Source organism: Theobroma cacao, chromosome 4 (genome assembly GCF_000208745.1).
Source record: "Theobroma cacao cultivar B97-61/B2 chromosome 4, Criollo_cocoa_genome_V2, whole genome shotgun sequence".
NCBI classification, from domain to species: Eukaryota; Viridiplantae; Streptophyta; class Magnoliopsida; order Malvales; family Malvaceae; genus Theobroma; species Theobroma cacao.
Genome location: NC_030853.1, coordinates 27,553,420 through 27,570,920, shown reverse-complemented (window position 1 = coordinate 27,570,920; position 17,501 = coordinate 27,553,420). Strand labels below are relative to the sequence as shown.

Here is a 17,501-nt window from a genome sequence, read left to right as displayed (position 1 = left end):
CATGACGCCTCGGCAAAACAAAATGGAAGCGATATTGATCTTCGTCGATTTGTTCACTTGAGAAAGAGTGAAGAAGACAATTATTATTACAAAGAGTTACCAGGTGAAAAACGTGGACGCATGTAAAAAGCAAAACACGAGCAAAACGATGCGCACGGCTGGGGTTTCACTTGAATTAATTGATCATGTGAGCGTTTTATAAAGGGTTGATTTACCAAAGAGAAACGGTTAGTCAAAGATTTAAAGTAATTAGTTACATATATATGGAAATGATATTAATGGAGATGATTCATATTTGCTTTTTTTTTATTACACATAGAAAGCGGTATAGTTATGAGTAAGAATTTTAAATTTGAATCCAATCGATTTAAGTAATGTAATAATTATTATTTTTGGAATGAAGTAATGTAATAACTATTAAATTGTTTTCATATTTACATCTATTACTATTACCCTTGTGACGTAATAAATATATTTACAAGATAGATGTCGTTTAATTGAATAAGATTAACCTAGTTATTTTTTCTCAAAAAGTGCTTAAAATTTTCAAAATCTTCAATTTCAATATTTAGTTTTTCGAATTGTGAAATTTTAAATATTTTATCTTTTTTAAAATATTGAAAAGAATTAGTATGTTGATCATCTATCATCATAAGTTTTCAAGTTCGTTAATGAAAGTGTTTTAGAATCAATTTGAAATCATAACAATGCTGTTTTAATTAAAAAGAGATTTTGTCGGTAAATACATATTAACACTTTGAATCCTTAATTTATATCAAAACTTAATAACTAAATCTCAATTGTTTATAACCGTCAAATGCACATCATTAAAAGAACCGATTAAAATATTAATTGATTAATTATTGAATCATGTTATACAATTATAGACATATAGTCTAAGATGGTGTTTGATTAGACGTGATAATGGTGTATGTATATAACTAAATATAATTTAAAAAGCAATTAGTTTTGCCTCTAATGAGAAATTTTCATGCTTAAAATCACTCAATATACTAACAATCATTTATATGATTAAAAGTATAAAACTTCCATGGTTTAAGCATTTTGCAAAAAGTTAGAAACAAAATCTATCATTTGATAGTAACTTAATTTCAAATAGTATATCTTATTTAAACTAAAATTTTAATTTATTTAAGAGCAACGGAAAGTCAAATACTTCAACTAAATAAATTAACTGTGTATACTTCAACTAATTTATTTAAGACTGTATATTCCTTGGATGTATACTCCATCAAAATAAATAAATTAACTGTGAAACAGTGTTGAGTAGCATGACTATATTTGAATAACTTGCACAAAGTCATTTCTGGTGGGACTCACACAAGTTTTCCTATTGTTTAAATCCATGGTGGGGTCGGAAGCTGTCGGTCCAAGCACCTATTTTTTTCGCAAACATAATTATAAATACATGAGCAATTCATTCTTTTTTCCCGTCCTAATGAGCCAAACATTGAGGGTTTGACGAACTTGCCCTCCATTCTCTCTCTGCTTGGTTAGTATTTTAGCATAAAGAAGTGGAGTTTTGGTCTTCTGGAATTTGATGTCCATTTATGTAATTGTGCTGCCCGGAAAATTCAAAGGCTGTGTGCGGATAGCAGCATGTTATTATTCCTCTTTTTGAATGCAATCAACATAGGTTTTGACTCTTAAAACATATGAATCATACATAAAACAATGGATTGTGTCTTGAGTTTTCAATAAAAGTAAAAAAAAAAGAAAAAAGGAAGAAGCAATCGTTATCACAGTATCAAGAAATATTTGAGAGAATCCTACATGTCCTGGCCTTTTGTTGGCTTTCTTTTGGAAGGGAAAGAAAAGGGTATAGCAAAGCTGGTAAATTTGGAGCAATGTTATTGTTACACCCCATCTGTCTCTCTCTTTAACTACATTCATGCCCAAGATAAGGACGTACGTCATCAAGAGACCTAAAATTCTGCCCACATGAGATTGAGGGAAGAAATTCGTTGCTGAAATTTTAATTGCATTAATTCAAGTTAAATAAATATATTAAACACAATGCTTCCTTTTTTGCTACTTTTCTCCGTTTCTTTATTCTCTTTTGTAGTGTGTGGCAGGTTAAGGATTGTATAATTCAAGTGGTGTTAAAAGGCCCCCCCTCTCCCTCCCCTCTTTACGCTATACCCCTTTGGCACTTTTGGGGGACTACAAATTCACACCCCACCCCTCGCTTATCTCTCATGTTCAACGCCCTCTTTACTCCTCTCCCCCTCCCTTGCTCTCCTAAGGCTCTGACTCTGTTTCTTCTCTGCCTACATATCCTTCCAGCTAGTTGCATATTTTTATGATCTTCCGCTTTTCATTTCTATAAACTTCTTTTCTTTTTTTTTTTCTATCATTCTTCTCGTAGGCCTTACCCTTATGGCGAGGATTGTCTGCCACCAAGGCCTACAGTCACGTCTCGAGTCCCAGCTGGTCGAGCCAAGAGCACTGAGGCTCAAGTTAACTTCAACAAGACCTCACTTCAGTCAGCCTCGCGAGTTTGCCATTGAATCGTGTTGCTTTGATTCTAACATCAAAGAGGTTGAGGAGAAATGCTGTTATGATGAAGAAGTTAGCAAGAAAACTGATTCTCTTCTTGATAAGCATACTTCCTCAAGTCCTGACTCGGGTGGCTGGAGCTTCCTCCAAGCTCTGGCCACCTGCTCCCAATCCTCAAAAGAGATTGTGGAGAAAGAAAACACTTATGTTCATCCTTTGGTCAAGCGTTCTCTGTCCACACTAAGTGAGAAGAGCTTGGAACTATGCACTGAGAACTTGGGTAATGAGACAGGCAGTGACATCCTTGAGGACAGCATTTTCGTATTGTCTTCATCAGATTCTGAAGGCGGAAATTCTCCAACAAGGAAGCATTACAAATCGCGTCAACCGCTGGGAGCTAAGAAAGCAACTTCTCGAAATTTTCCACCTCCTCTGACAACGATAAGTGGATCGGACTCTCTTCAAGTGAGGCCCCACCGTGAAGACGGGAGGTTAGTAATCAAAGCCGTCAAGGCCCCATCAGCAAACACTCTTTTTCAAGCTGAACGAAGCAATGGCCGCCTTCGACTGTGCCTTTTGAAAGATTCTACTTCAAGTTTTGACTACAAAGAAGCAATAGCCGACAATGAATGTGAAGGAAGCAGTGAAGACAATAAAGAAGAAGAGTTTGAAAACGATAGCAACTGTGAAGCCGAAGAAGAAGAAGAAGAAGAAGAAGAGGAAGAGGCAGAGGAAGAGGAATACAGTGGATACATGGAGGAGGGTATGGATGGAAAAAGGGCGGACGTCGGGGCTGAATTGGGATTGAAAAAGTTCCAAAGTCCTGGCAGAGGGAGGTGCAAAGAAGGTGAACATGAGAACAAAGGATTGTTAAATTGGGAGCCTTTTTGGGTGGCTACATCCTAAAGTTTTATTTTGGATCTCTGTCTCCATAATCAAATTCCCCACAATTTTTATCTTGTCCTTCTCCCTTTTTGTCTCCCTCTTTTTTTCCTATTGAATTTCTCTGTTTAGACTTTCAAGGAAAGTTCTTGTGGTAGGTAGTTATTATCGTTATTTGAAGATGCCCTCTCTCTCTCCCCGTCTTTATATAAAACACAAACTTCACTCTTGTGTTTTCTCTAAGAAACGGGCAGGTGAAGACAAAGACATCATCCACACTCAATGTAAATATCAAATACTTCGTAATATACTCTTAGGAGAAACACGTTGATCAATCATTTAAAACAAAGTGCACAAATTAAAAAAGAAAAAAACCCTTCAAACTCGACAAATAATATGAGAGAGGTTGGGAACCGGCCCCTAGTTGTTTAACTATCACAAATGTTCCAAATGATGTCAGGCAGCAGTTAAGTTTGGTTTTTTTTTTGTTGGGTTGGATTCCCTAATGTGTACTTTGGGTGACAAATTTTGGTTCAAATTTGAGTAAAAAACGAAGGGGTTCAATCACAGTTACACAATTCAAACTATTTCTTTGGTCATACATAAGAATGTTGAGGGAGGAAGGGTGGATTTGAATCTTAAACCTTTCACTTTCTTAGCATAGGGTAACAATTTTTCTAGTAAAATCTATAAAACTCTTGCAAACAGTACACTATCTTGCTTTAATATGTAGTGGACTGTGTCTAGTTATACTTTTTGTCCCTTTATGAAATCAAGGAATCTCTCCTAAGAAAAAGGCGTAGGAGGTGCTGTCAGTAAGGTCAACTACCCTGTTTGCATTGCAATAACCGATGCAACGCAGGAGAAAGATGCGTTGAAAAATGAAGGCCATCACTCCATGAGATAAACGTTCGTTGAATGTAACTCCATGAGATGTACGACATTTGAATAATGTGTAGTGAACCATTTACCAAATCAACAACATTCATACAAAGCACTGTAAAAACGAGTCAAATTTCTTCTTTTGCTATTCATCAAACCGAAGGAAAATAATTACATCGATTGACATAACGACGACAAGTAATTTTACCCGATTCCATAACGTTTATCTTTATTTCTCGTAAAATTCAAAATTAAAATCTCAAATTTTAATTATTTAGAGTATCGTCTTAACATATCAAAAAAATAAATTTCTTTGAAATATTAAAAAAAAAGATAAACAAAAAAAATACTTATTAATCAATTAATCAATCCATTTTCATATAATCATTAAAACTCAAAAAGATCAAGATAAATAACAATAAATCTATTAAACTAATGTAAATAGTAGAATTATGAAAACAGACATGACAAATTTAATTATTATTTATATTTTAATTTGTCGAGCTTATTATTATGTAACGTGATTATATTGATCTACACGATGACTTATTCTTTTGAAGATTAAAATGTATCCTTATAATCTTAAATTATTAATTAGTTTGTCCATTTTGATTATATAACAGTTTCAAAGATAATAATTATATGCCAGAATAGAAGGGAATAAGTTTATGGGTTCATGTGAATACCTAGCTCATCGTATACAGTAGGTGATTGTGATAAAGATAAAGATGAGCATGATCTGACTCATCTTAACGTCATGAATAGGTGCAATGTGATGAGTAAAATTTTGACATTTACGAAAATTTGAAAAAAAAAATTTAAAATCTCGAGTCCAAATTTTCTTGCTCTTCCAGTACAACAAGCAGGAGTGGTCAGTGTTCAGAAGATTGCAGCCATTGTTTTGTTACCGTTATCCCTCCCCCAAAGGAAAAGAGAGAAAAAGATAAAAAGGGTTAAAGGAAAAAAAAAAAGAGCAAAAGGAAAGGAGGCAAACCAAAACAGGAACAAAACAATATCTAAGGAAGATTCGCATCCGTACGGTACGTCCGAATAAAATCTACATAAGCATATTCGGGTTTTAATAATTTTCTACAACAGTATGAGAGTCTGGCCACCACAAGCAGAAAAAGACTTGGATTTTATCTCCCGAAGGTTAAAAATGGTGAGTCGCCTCAACTTGGTGGGAGGTGGACGCCTTAGCTTTTGCTTGCAGCACACAGCAAGCAATGGTCGATCGAAACAGAATAAAAAGTGCAAGCAAGTTGGTGTAGTACTGTTACTGGTACAGTAAACCCAAATTTTTTTTGGGTTTTTGCTGACTGCAATCACTTTGCTCTCTGCCAAAACAGACCAGGAAGAAAAAGCCTACATGTGAAACGAGGGAAGTTAGTATCTGGGGTGGGTCGTATTCTCACCCCCCTGCACTTACCACTCACCCACCACCGACCTTAATCCACATATAGCTTAGCTTCTTTTTCTCCTCTGGCTTTTGTGGCTGTTGAAATTTGTTGAAACCGTACCATGATCTCTGCATGTGCTGCGATTGCCTTTTTTTTTTTATTTTTATTTTGATTAAGAGTCAAATTAAGGATTTGCCTGGCGACTTTGGTCTTTGTTTCAACTATTTAAACCGACCATTTGTTCGTAGGTTTGTGGGAATGTGGGCAGCTTGGAACTTGGAAGGTGGAAATTCAGATACTTGTTTCCCTTCCCGCGTAGTTTTAGGCTTGATATGGGTGACTCTGATTAAACATTTCCGAATTTCTCTTTCCCTTACACAGTGGTACAATCTATGTATCTTGATGGTCAAGGTATATGTGCAGTCATGGTTCAATATATTTGTACAGATAAAAGATGAAAATAGCATTAAACTGGAAAAGGGAAAGAGAAAAGTGACGACAAGAAGATAGGCTATATATGTGTGCCACATAAACTCATAACAATTTCAAGTCGGGTGATTTGACAGAGAACCATATCTTACATACATGTACACAAGTACAATAGCTACATCCTTGTCATCGGTTGTATTTCCATCAATACATGTAAGGAGATATGCAGTATCATATTAGTTAGCCGTTCCATTCCATAAGAAGATTGTCAAGTTCAGTTAGGCCAAGTTAAAAAGACTTGAGATATCTGGCTTTTAAACCTTTCAAGTTAAAAAGCCTATTGCTACTGCTGCAAACAAAGATAGAGTGGTCCTTGCAGACTGCTGTAGGAGAGGACATCTTCTTCAAGATTAAACCTTTTCAAGAATTGGTTGGATGCAATGAGTGGGTAATATTCGATAGCCAAAAGGGTATGAAGGGATTGAAAGCAGGACCCTGAAAATGGTAAAATATTGGGGGTATCAATTTATAATATATTCATGGCATAAACCAGATATTCAGATTTTGCTTTCTGTGAACATGCATTCATCATCGTGTCTTGAGCATGGTTTACACAAATTCAAATGAACAATATAATTAGACAGCAAAACTTATAAAAAAAAAGAAAGAAAATGATTGATTTCAACCTCTCTTTTCTTCTCTCCAACAAATATATATATATATATAATATATATACATATATTTAGGTCATTCGAACAAAAGAAAAATGTGGGATTTTGGCCAAGAAAAAGAAANTATATATATATATATATAAATCTTCTTTTCTTCTTTTTATATGATCACAAAATCTAATCCTCCCCTCTTTCTATTTTCTTCCTCCTTTTGTTTTTGTTATAACAAATTAATTAATTCAATGGACCTTAATTAATCCAATATGATCTAATATTTATTTAAAACTTTATAACAAATTTTAGTAGGTTGACTGCACTTAAGCATTTGATCATTAGTTGGTGCATAATCTCCCTGTTTAAAGAATAGAGTTCGAATCCCCTCTCTTTCAATTATAAAAAAAAAAAATTTAGTGAGCTGCCTATAGCAAAATGAATTGGGATTTAATTAAGCAATGCAATTCCATTTTTATAATTACTTTTTTTTTCTTCACAGCAAACACGTGATGGAATTGCAAGGAAACAAAGAAAGCAAAATTAATATTGCAAAGAAAAAGTTGGATGCAAGGGGAGCAACAAATTCTTTATCTATAAAATTATCTGTCTATCCATCTATATATATATATATATATATATATATATATGTCCAAAGAAAAGGAAAAGTTGAGAAATTGCATAAACCCCTCTTTCCTTTTTGAAAATTACGATATCAGACATTAAAGTTCCAAATAGTTGATACAACTTGGAAAAGTTCAACCTTGAGGGATTTAACATCTCCATTGAATTGGATTCTTTTTTTGTTTCCTTTTCCATTAAGTATCTGCATTTTTTTTTTGCTCTTATGCAATCCAACAAATCATTCTTGATCTCATAGACTGGCGACCAATTACGACATGCCACCTGTTGGAATATTAGGCAAATCCAATAGTTTTTAGTTAGGACATTTGCAAAGAAGAAAAAAAGTTGGAAGAATTTATGTTTTTGGCATTATCATTACTTTGAGCAATCTTGGCTGTTAAGGAGTTGGAAATCTTTGGTTTCCATTTTGTGTATCCACAAGAAGAGAAAGTTCCACTATCTTTCCCCCACCCAAAGAAAAACTTTGGAAAGCCAATTGGTCGTACTACACTTATTGAGGCATTGTGCATTACTTTTGGAAAGGAAATGTGGGTTGGGGAAGATTATCTTACGCCTTTGTTAAGTGGGGTTTGTTTGTTTGTTTGTTTGTTTTCATTTGCCACTCATATGTGCTTTTTCACAATGAATTTGTAATTTTTGTATGCGTACAGAGAAGGTGATTGATGGGGAAAAATAAATAAATTTCAAGTTAATTTTGGGGGAACAATGAAAATAAGAGAAAAAAAACAATATTGAAATTTAAAGGGCACATAATGAAAAAAGATGAAGGAGCTGTTTTTGTGGGTCAACCTGGTTATGGCGTCACCAACAAAAGGAAAGGATCCAGCACCACCACTGTCAAGGGAAAAAGCTACCCATCATCCTCCATCAGACCCCACCACCACCACCAATATCCGAGGCAGCCACACCCATTCTTTGACACAAATGAGATGAAAGTCCCCTTGCTCCAAGGGACAACAAAATTGACTATTTCACTCTTCGGATAAATGGATAATATAGTAGGCCCCTGCCGACGAACAACACCATGTTTCAATTATTAATATAATGTGTGTGTGTGTGTCATAAATCCTTGCTTGAAGAAAGAAATTAAAGAAAAAACACAGGTAGTTGCTAGATAGTCATTGTCGGGTGTGTGTGATAACAAGAGAGGACAAAGTAAAGTTTGATTTGGTTAATTTATAAGAAGATGAAGTATTTTTTATGTATTTTATAGAATATTGAACCTGTAAATTTTAGATTTAATATGTCTAGATTATTATTCGTTATGTAAAAAGTTTAAAAATTTGATATTAAATTTATTTTTCTTTTTTTATACAAATTTATTATAAAAATTAAAAATAAATTAAAAACGGATAAATAAATTTATTGATGTGACCATCTCACCACATAAATAAATAATTTGTTACGTGTTAAGGACAACGCGTATATGCATATTTACACACACAAATATATATGTACATGTAAAGAAAATGAAATATAATCGGAATCTTCTCTACTTTTCAAACATGAAAATTGGATTCTCCAATCACTTTTGTGGTGGCAAAATCATATGGTCACATCTCTATGGAAAATTCCACATAAAAGCAATTGAACCTCCTTCAATCCTCATTTCCTTTCATTAATGCCATCTATGTCACCCCATTGTCTCTTTCCCTGAGTGCAAATCTCATAAATTGCTTGGGGCTATGGAAAAAGTCATGTTCATTAATGTAGCACTAATCTATATATATATATATATATATATATATATAGAAAGAGAGAGAGAGAGAGAGAGAGATCTTGGAAGAAAAGAAAGAAAAATTGGGTTCCTTTAGACTCACACTCAAGTTGAATTATAGCTGGAGAGGTAAAGAAAAAAAGAAAAGAAAAGAAAGAAACATAAGAACAAATGAAGAATTAAGCTTGGCTTTCAATTAGGACCACTAGAGATTATGTGCTTATCCTTTTTAGATTTTTGTTGGCAGTTCCAAAGGCATGAAATGCTTTGTGTTTTATGCTGCAAAAGGGGCAGGAGAGAGAGAGAGAGGAGGGCTGGGCGGTTCAATTTTCTGGTTATATTTGCTTTTGGAAAGAGAAAAGTGAGAAAAGTTAGGCAATTAGGATCACTTTTGATCGATACTTTTGTAGTTTTTACAATGAGAATATTCAAATGAATCTAATATGCTTACAAGACTTATGCCATAATCAAGAAAAAAAAAATCTTGGTATCTTCTTGTAAAATCTAAATGAAGTAGCCAAGTAGGATGATCTTTTTAGCCTAGAAAGGAAACGAAAAGAAAATTTGAGGGAAAAAAAATAGCAGAAGAATGGTGAATTCTTTGGTTTTCTTGGCCAAGGTTATCAATCAAGGCAGCCCATCATGGCTTTACTATTTCTTAAATTAAACCATAAAAATTAACTCAATGAACATTCCATTAGAAAAATAATCAATCAATCAACTAATTTTTAGTTTCAATTCCATAATTTCTTGTAGGCTTTGTTTAATTGAATGAAATTTGTGCAAGAATGTTACAACAACAACCCTAAGTTTCCAGATCAATTGAGTCTTTCATTTCTCATTTTGAAAATAAGATGAACTAATTACAAGTTTATGAAATCGGATGGCTGTTCAAGAAACAAATGGGTTGCCTCCCATTTGTACCCTAAACTCACATGTAGTAAAACAAATAATAATACCAGATATTTGGGTTCATCATTATGTCTGCTATATATATTGATTTACTATTTCACAATCAAGCAATCTCCCAGGATCTGGGTCTTTCACATCTGCAGGATCTCTTTTCTTTCTATTTGCCATAGAAAGGAAAAAAAGAAGTCCCCACCTCAACCTACATAAAACATCACTCTTTATTTCTTTCATGCACTTTGGTCTCTTCTTATCATGTCAAGCAGTTAAGTGATCAATCAAATAAAGTGTGCTTTTCCTGCTTTCCTCCATGCTGCTTTCTGTTTTTCCTGAAAACCTTCCGCTCTCCATGCATAAAAGGAAAAACATAGATGGTAAAAGTTATAGTTAACTTTTCATTATATTTTTGACCTCACCTACCAACATAATAAAAATTCCCCCAGATGAATACCATCGAAGTTGGGGAACAAGAGGAATTTTTATAGAGATTTTTTGGGATCTTTTTGACAGAAAACCGTGCCAAGACAGGTTCCATCCTGTACATAATTTAGGAAGCAAGAAGACAATTTAAGGGCGGCCCGTACTCAAGCTTGGGTGGCTCAACACTTCCTTTTGTTCTCTCCTATCTCCACAAAATGCGTCTTTGACTTCAACGAATAATGATTTCGTTTTAAACCATCAATGTTTAGTTCAAAAACCATGTTTTCATTATTGTTTTGTAGCATGGAATAATGGGCAGGTGAAACAGCAAGGAATTAAAGCAGACTGGGTGCAGGCAATTAAGCTCGTAAAGTCATGAAACATGAAGGATTCAAGTTATGGTAAGCAGATCAAACACAGTTATTTCATTCACATCCGTTTCGCTTATTGGTCAGATATATCCATCTTTAGGCCTACCAATAACTTCAAATATCTTTGGACTCCCCCACTCTGCAGCAGAAAGAAGAAATATACAAAGGTTCTTATTCAAGATTCTTTCAAAAATTTTGAATTCATGTACTAGATAAATGCATAGAATTCAAATTGGCTATATGATGTGATGTGAAAAGTGCAATATTCTTTTCTCCTCGCCCGGCAGGGGATGAATCTAGCAGCCTCTTGATTATCATTTTGAAAAGAGATGTGTTAAATGGTCGGAAGAAATATACGAAGATATTAAAAATAAACAACGATATTGTAAGTAAATAATAATACAATTTTTTTAAAAGACAAAGAGTTAATATCTTTTCTAACCCAATAATAATAATAATAATAATAATTTTCTTTTAAAAATAACCTTGCCGAATTTAAAAGCACAATAAGCTCCCTTAGAGCCTCAGGGAAATCTTGGCAATAAGCAAGGAACCACAGTGGAAGCTGGAAATTACAAATCAGTTAACATCATCTAAGTTGAATATATTAATAAGCTGAGTATATAGTAAAGGTCTTTTACAAATTAAAAAAAAATAAAATTAATATAACAAATTTTATGTTATGTTAATATATTGATAAGGGAAATTGCATACAATTATTATGAAATTTTCTTCTTTGGGCTAGTTTTTTTTTTTTATTAAATAAGCTTCATGGCCTTTAAAATGTGTGCTGCTTAAAACATATTGAAACCAAATGCTATGGGCCTTTAAACTAAAAAATCATATTTGGACCCAACCCAAATAAAGTGCCCCCATTATTTCAAAGCCTTACTTCTCTTATTTTGCTCTTTGTTTCATTTTTACCTTACCATAGAAAGAGTGAACTCAATCAATCAATTCGGGAGAAATAAAGCAAAGAGCTTTCATTGTCTAAGATATACTTGAAGCGCATTCTCATGCATCAAACATGACAAGATCCATGTTCCCTTTGTTTCCTAATAATAACCATAGAATGCTACAATGTTTGTACCTGCTTTACCCAGGTTGGACTGTACAAGTCATAGTTTCAGCAAAAATTCAAAAAAAAAAAAAAAAGGAAGGTTACATTTCTTTGTTTGAATTTCAGTAACATACATCAGTTTAAAGAAGTGTAAGGGACAAAAAAAGGAAAAAGTAAAAAGCATACACAAATGCTTATATTAAATTGCTTTTGCTGAACAACAAGGGCATGATATAGCAGGGAGGAAGATTATACTGCCTGCTACTCAAGCATATATAACGGAGTGACCACTACAGATTATTGGGGCACTATTCTCACCAAAAATAGAATACAGAAATGGACAGTCCCAATGGAAAGGCATGATTTTTATTTCCATTAGGCACTAACATAAATATAAGTAAGGTACATACATTTACTTGCCAGGAAATGCAAACCGTATTTGTTCTCTTTGTCGAACTAGAAACTTATCCTTTGGAGATGATGTCTTCCCTCCAACACCTGCCTGACGCAGCATCTCTGCAATAGACATTTTGCTTGTTAGACCTCTAAAGGGAAATAACTTATCTGAACACGTATGACCTTTAACCAAACAAGAAACAAGCACAATGTCATATTAGCCATGAGAAAAAACAGAGCAGAGGCCCATTGTTGAGCTATTCAAACAAGATTAAGTCATGGAAGAACATGATTTAATTTGAGTCATGCCAAACACAAGAACTAAACTACTATGAACTCCTCATTCCCTCATTTAGCAAGTAGCATTAACCTTATCATTACCTCTCCATGTATGATGATGCAAAAGTTAAGAAAGTGCTAACTTCAGTTTTAAGTTTCAAACACTGTAACCACATCTCTTAATAAGCTTAAATGAATTTGAAATAATGTACAGAGAAATCGAACTTGCCTCTCTTCCTTTCAAGCTCTTGATCAAGCTCTTCTTTCCATCTCCTTTGTCTCTCAGAAAAGCTCATGCTGCAATATCATTCTCAGATTAGAGAATAGGACAGAAACATTTTTGCAAGTGGGAGATAAGCTGAATCAGATCTAAAAGAAGTATTAACAAACCTAGGACTAATTGTCTCCTGCTGAGCATTGAGAAGCCCATTCCATTCCCCAACAGGAGGTGGCTCAATTTCTTGCAGAGTCCGATCGTGAACAGCTGCATTCTTGGACAAATGATTGGTATGACTCTTTGGGCTAGCTATGTTGGCAGCATCAGCAACTGCAGAGAGTCTTCTGCTAGGCAGCCGCTTAGGTGACCTGCTTTTAGGAGGTAATTTCAAAACATTTTCACCGTTTGCAGTTCCAACAGGAGTTGGAGGACCACCATTCAATGTGTTGTAAAACTCTTCATATAAAGGAGATTGCAGCTTCTTAAGTTCTAGAGCCTGATTAAAGAAAAGTACCAAATTAGCTTCTATCACACAAGATCTCATGGCAACACAAAAAAATTATTATTGTATTTCTAATAAGAAAGAACCTTTTCATCCAGGAAGGCTCTAATTTTTGACTCTGTAACTTCTTCTTCATCATCAACTGCTGATGGTCCACATGGAAAACTAAAATCATTCTCCGCCTTACCAGACATTTGAGGACTGCTGGCAGCTTCTACCGTTTCACCCAAAGACATGTTTACTCCACTTCTCCGTGGCTCTGAGCTTCCATCTAATTTGCATGACCAGTCTTCTGTGGGTTCACACATGGGATTAAAACTCTGCAAATAAATAATTAAGCATTTTTATCAAGCAAATTAAAAGCATCAAAACAAAAATATGTAGTTCAAGAGCAGATGATTACTTTATTCAAGTCAGCGGATGCTAAAATAGACTTGAACTTTACTGAAGCACCAAAGTCAAGATCATCCTTGTCATCTATCTGACACATGTCATCATCACAGTTGCTTCCCCTCCAATAGGACCCTGGTTCTGATAATTTCCCAGGATATACTGTAGAGCACCTCACACTACCCATTTCACAAACGTCCTTTAAGCCTGTGCAGGTTGACCTGATCTCCGAATTTATGCTGTGACTCAATATAATTTCAAGCGTCAAATTTAACCTTAAAAAAAAAGAAAAAAAGAAATATATATAATCCATGCAGTGGAGACACATACGAGCTTCTCAGGTTTATCCCAGATGTCATCACCAGATTTCCAGGTTCCTGATAAATTGATAAAGAAAGGTTAAAAGAATAGAAAGATCAAACAAATAAAGCTGAATGCAATCAGATTTACCATAATTGAGTTGCGAAACAACAGATGAGGTTCCTGATAATTTCCAGTGACAAAAGGGTGCTGCATATATTTAGATAAAGACAATAAATCATGAGTTAGCAAAATTTAACATATGTAATCATATCCATGGCTACATGCATGTATTATAACAGTTTAAGACTATTCTATGAAGTATTCAGGCAAAAAATGGTCAATGATTTGAAATTACCTGCAGCAAGTCTGATGCACTAGGTCTTAATCCTGGTTCACTGGCACCAAAATGATGAGTGTAAGAGTTGATTGTACAAAATTGCAACTATTAAAAATAACTTGGCAAAAACTTATTGAAGTTTACATATCAGAAAATTCCATATAAATATTCAACTGCTTTATTGGCCTTTTCAAGAAACAAAGGATGGATAAAGAAAACACAAAACTGTAAGAACACTAGAAAAAAGGATATCAAGAATGTACCCCTGTAGGCATTTTAACAAAAAGTCCTTTGCTGCAAAGGAGAGATGGTCAGGGATTGGTGGATGAGATTTAGTCGTCCCAATATGGAAGAGAGCAGCAACCTGAAAGAGACACCAGTTCAGTCTTTAAGCTAAGGAAAAATTACATGCCAAATCCAGTCTACAATTAGATCACTCTAATATTTTTTGTTATGTTAGATCATTCTAATATATCCAACTTATAAAGGCTTTCTAGCAGCTTCAAGTGCTTACCTCCTGAAATTGGCTCCATGGGGGCTTTCCAGTAGCCATCTCAATCACAGTACATCCAACACTCCATATATCAGCAGAGCTAAGAAAGTGAAGTCCAAAATAAATAAGTTGCTAAGATCAGATAGCAGGACTACTAGCATGAAACTCTATTTTATTCTTTTGAGGAAGAGGAAGCAAACATATGCTGCACCACTATATGGTCTAGATCTGGAGCAAGAGATTTTTGAAATAATTTATCTTAAGCTGCTTATATTGTATACCCATTTCTGTTTTAGAAAATAAAAATTTTTCAATACATGAAAAAGATTCTAGCAGCTGATCCCTCAGACCTTTTTGTTAGTAAAAGTCAAGAGAGAATTTTTTTTAGAGGGGAAAAAACAAAGAAACCATGAGTATAAAAAACATAAACATTCTAATATATCAGTCTACAAACAAATTTGAAAAAGTGTGATCCATAAGAATGAAGTTACATAATTTTCTTACAAGCTATGCCCAGTTTGAAGAACAACTTCAGGAGCCATCCAATGTACAGTTCCCTTCATTGACTTGGCACCATTTATTGTGGCCTGAAGAAACAGCAAGTCATCACTCCAAATACAAAATAAGAAACTTTAAAGATAATGATACAAAAGAAAGAAAAATAGTTTTCTTACCAGCTCAACAACTTTCTTCGATGCACCAAAGTCTGCAAGTTTGATGCATCCCTTGTTATCCACAAGAATGTTTGCCCCCTGAATATATAGCTCAACATCAAATCAAACACACTCAAGCAAACACACAACAATTTTCTATGAGAAAAAATGAAGTACCTTTATGTCCCTATGCACAATTCTATTCTCGTGAAGATATTCCAGTCCCAATAAAAGTTGTTTTGTATACATTCTTACAACCTGTTTTTTAGCATATAAATACGAAAAGTAAGATCATGGGCTCAGGGAAAAGGGGGACGCCAAACATTCTAAAATTTTAAGCACAAAAACAATAACTTACAGGTTCAGGGAAAGATCCAAACTTTCCCAAAAGTGAGGAAATGGATCCACCCGGTACAAACTCCAATAAAATATTCAACGAATCATCCTCTCTTGCAGTGCCCAAATATCTCTACCAAGAAAAAGAAGAAGAAGATAATAGTTTATGAATAAACCACAGAAAAATTCAAATAAAATTACAAAAATCGTACTTACAACTATATTTGGATGTGATAGATTCTGTAGTAGCTTCACTTCTTCTTCTAGCTCTCTAATATGGGCCTATCCAAAATCATTTCAATTAAAAAACAAAAATAGTTACCACTTGTTCTTAAGTTGATAGTTTTGAACTCATTTTTAAATAAATAATTGACAAAAAAACCTTCTTTTTTTTTTACCTGAGTTTTCTCCTTTGAAGCATTTGCCGCTATCAAAACCTGCATCCGCAAAAATAAATAAAAATCAAAATGTATAATTTTTAAACCAAAACCAAAACGATTGCGCTCTCAATTGAAAGTAACTCACTTGTTTAACTGCTAGTAACTCGCCCGTGTCAAGATTCATGCCCATATAGACGCGACCAAAAGCTCCACAACCGATCAACTCGCCCTTCCGCCACCGGATCGACGGAGCATCCGTTTTTCTAACAGGAGGAAGGGCGGGCGGCGCCGGCGGCTTAGCGAACAAGCCGATTCGCGAACTGCGAATGCTGGCGCCGATCTTCTCAACGAAGCCTCCAAGTCCTCCACCGACATCGTCGCCGGACGTCGAAGACCGAAAGACTAAGGATCGGCGAACCGATCCAACAAAATCCTGCATTAGAGTTAAAGAATCTTCGCTTTTTCTTAGATTTGTTTGTTTAACGATATCGATTTGTTAGGGTTTGCGAGAGAGAGAGCGAGAGAGTGGAGGACAGAGTGAAAGTGATAAATTTGAAATGAGAGGGAAAAAGGAGGACAGCGAAGAGTTTTTTATTTTTTATTTTTTAATTTTGAACAAAAATAAAGAAATGTGTAAAATGATGGCTTCGCGTTGAACTGTTAAAGATAATTTTTTTCAAAATTTTTGGGTTAATGGGTTTTTTATGTTACTGACCGTTAAGGTTGGTTGTGAGACGGACATATTTACGGTTTCATTAAACAAATAAAAAAACTAATTTTGGACTTTCAAGTCATAAGTTCATGGGCTGGGCGGCCCAATTCGGGATTAATCATACTAAAATATTTTTAATGATTCTATTTAATTTATAATTCAAAAACAAACCTAAAAAATGTTACTAAAAAATAAGAAAATATTTTATTACATTATAATCTAAAATTCAAGCTTAATGAGTTTGGATTAGCTCTTTAGAAGGTTATGCCTAAATTTGGTTCAAATCATTAATATCTCTACTTTCTAAGAAGAGGTATGAATTTATATATGGGATTTAAATATATAGTTTGAATCAACAAAAATATTATTATTATAATTAAGACAATAGTCTCTTTTTATAATTTTTTATGTCATTCAATTTTCTGTTAATAGAGATAGATGACTAAAAATTCTAACCCACAAATTATTAAAATTAGCACTTTTAATGTTTCATTCTTTTTATGTGAATCTAAACATATTTATCGCGCAGAATTGATCTTCACAATAATATTTCTGTTTCTTTATCAATAATGAATGAAGAATTTGAAAATTTGAAATTAAAAAATT

General features: G+C 34.1%; 2 protein-coding genes across 2 annotated transcripts; one reads left to right on the top strand and one right to left on the bottom strand.

Annotated features, from left to right (window-relative positions):
* Positions 2,069-3,582, top strand: LOC18602933 (protein FANTASTIC FOUR 3). Its single transcript, XM_018118793.1, has one exon. It carries the CDS (start codon positions 2,401-2,403, stop codon positions 3,424-3,426), a length of 1,026 nt encoding a protein of 341 aa, XP_017974282.1. The 5' UTR covers positions 2,069-2,400; the 3' UTR covers positions 3,427-3,582.
* Positions 11,839-16,784, bottom strand: LOC18602931 (mitogen-activated protein kinase kinase kinase NPK1). Its single transcript, XM_007034610.2, has 17 exons — positions 16,329-16,784; positions 16,202-16,240; positions 16,020-16,085; positions 15,826-15,936; positions 15,645-15,725; positions 15,489-15,566; positions 15,319-15,401; positions 14,836-14,914; positions 14,585-14,685; positions 14,340-14,379; positions 14,132-14,191; positions 14,012-14,058; positions 13,695-13,920; positions 13,378-13,611; positions 12,963-13,285; positions 12,802-12,869; positions 11,839-12,413 (listed from the first exon to the last, which is right to left on the bottom strand). Exons 1-17 carry the CDS (start codon positions 16,620-16,622, stop codon positions 12,310-12,312), a joined length of 2,034 nt encoding a protein of 677 aa, XP_007034672.2. The 5' UTR covers positions 16,623-16,784; the 3' UTR covers positions 11,839-12,309.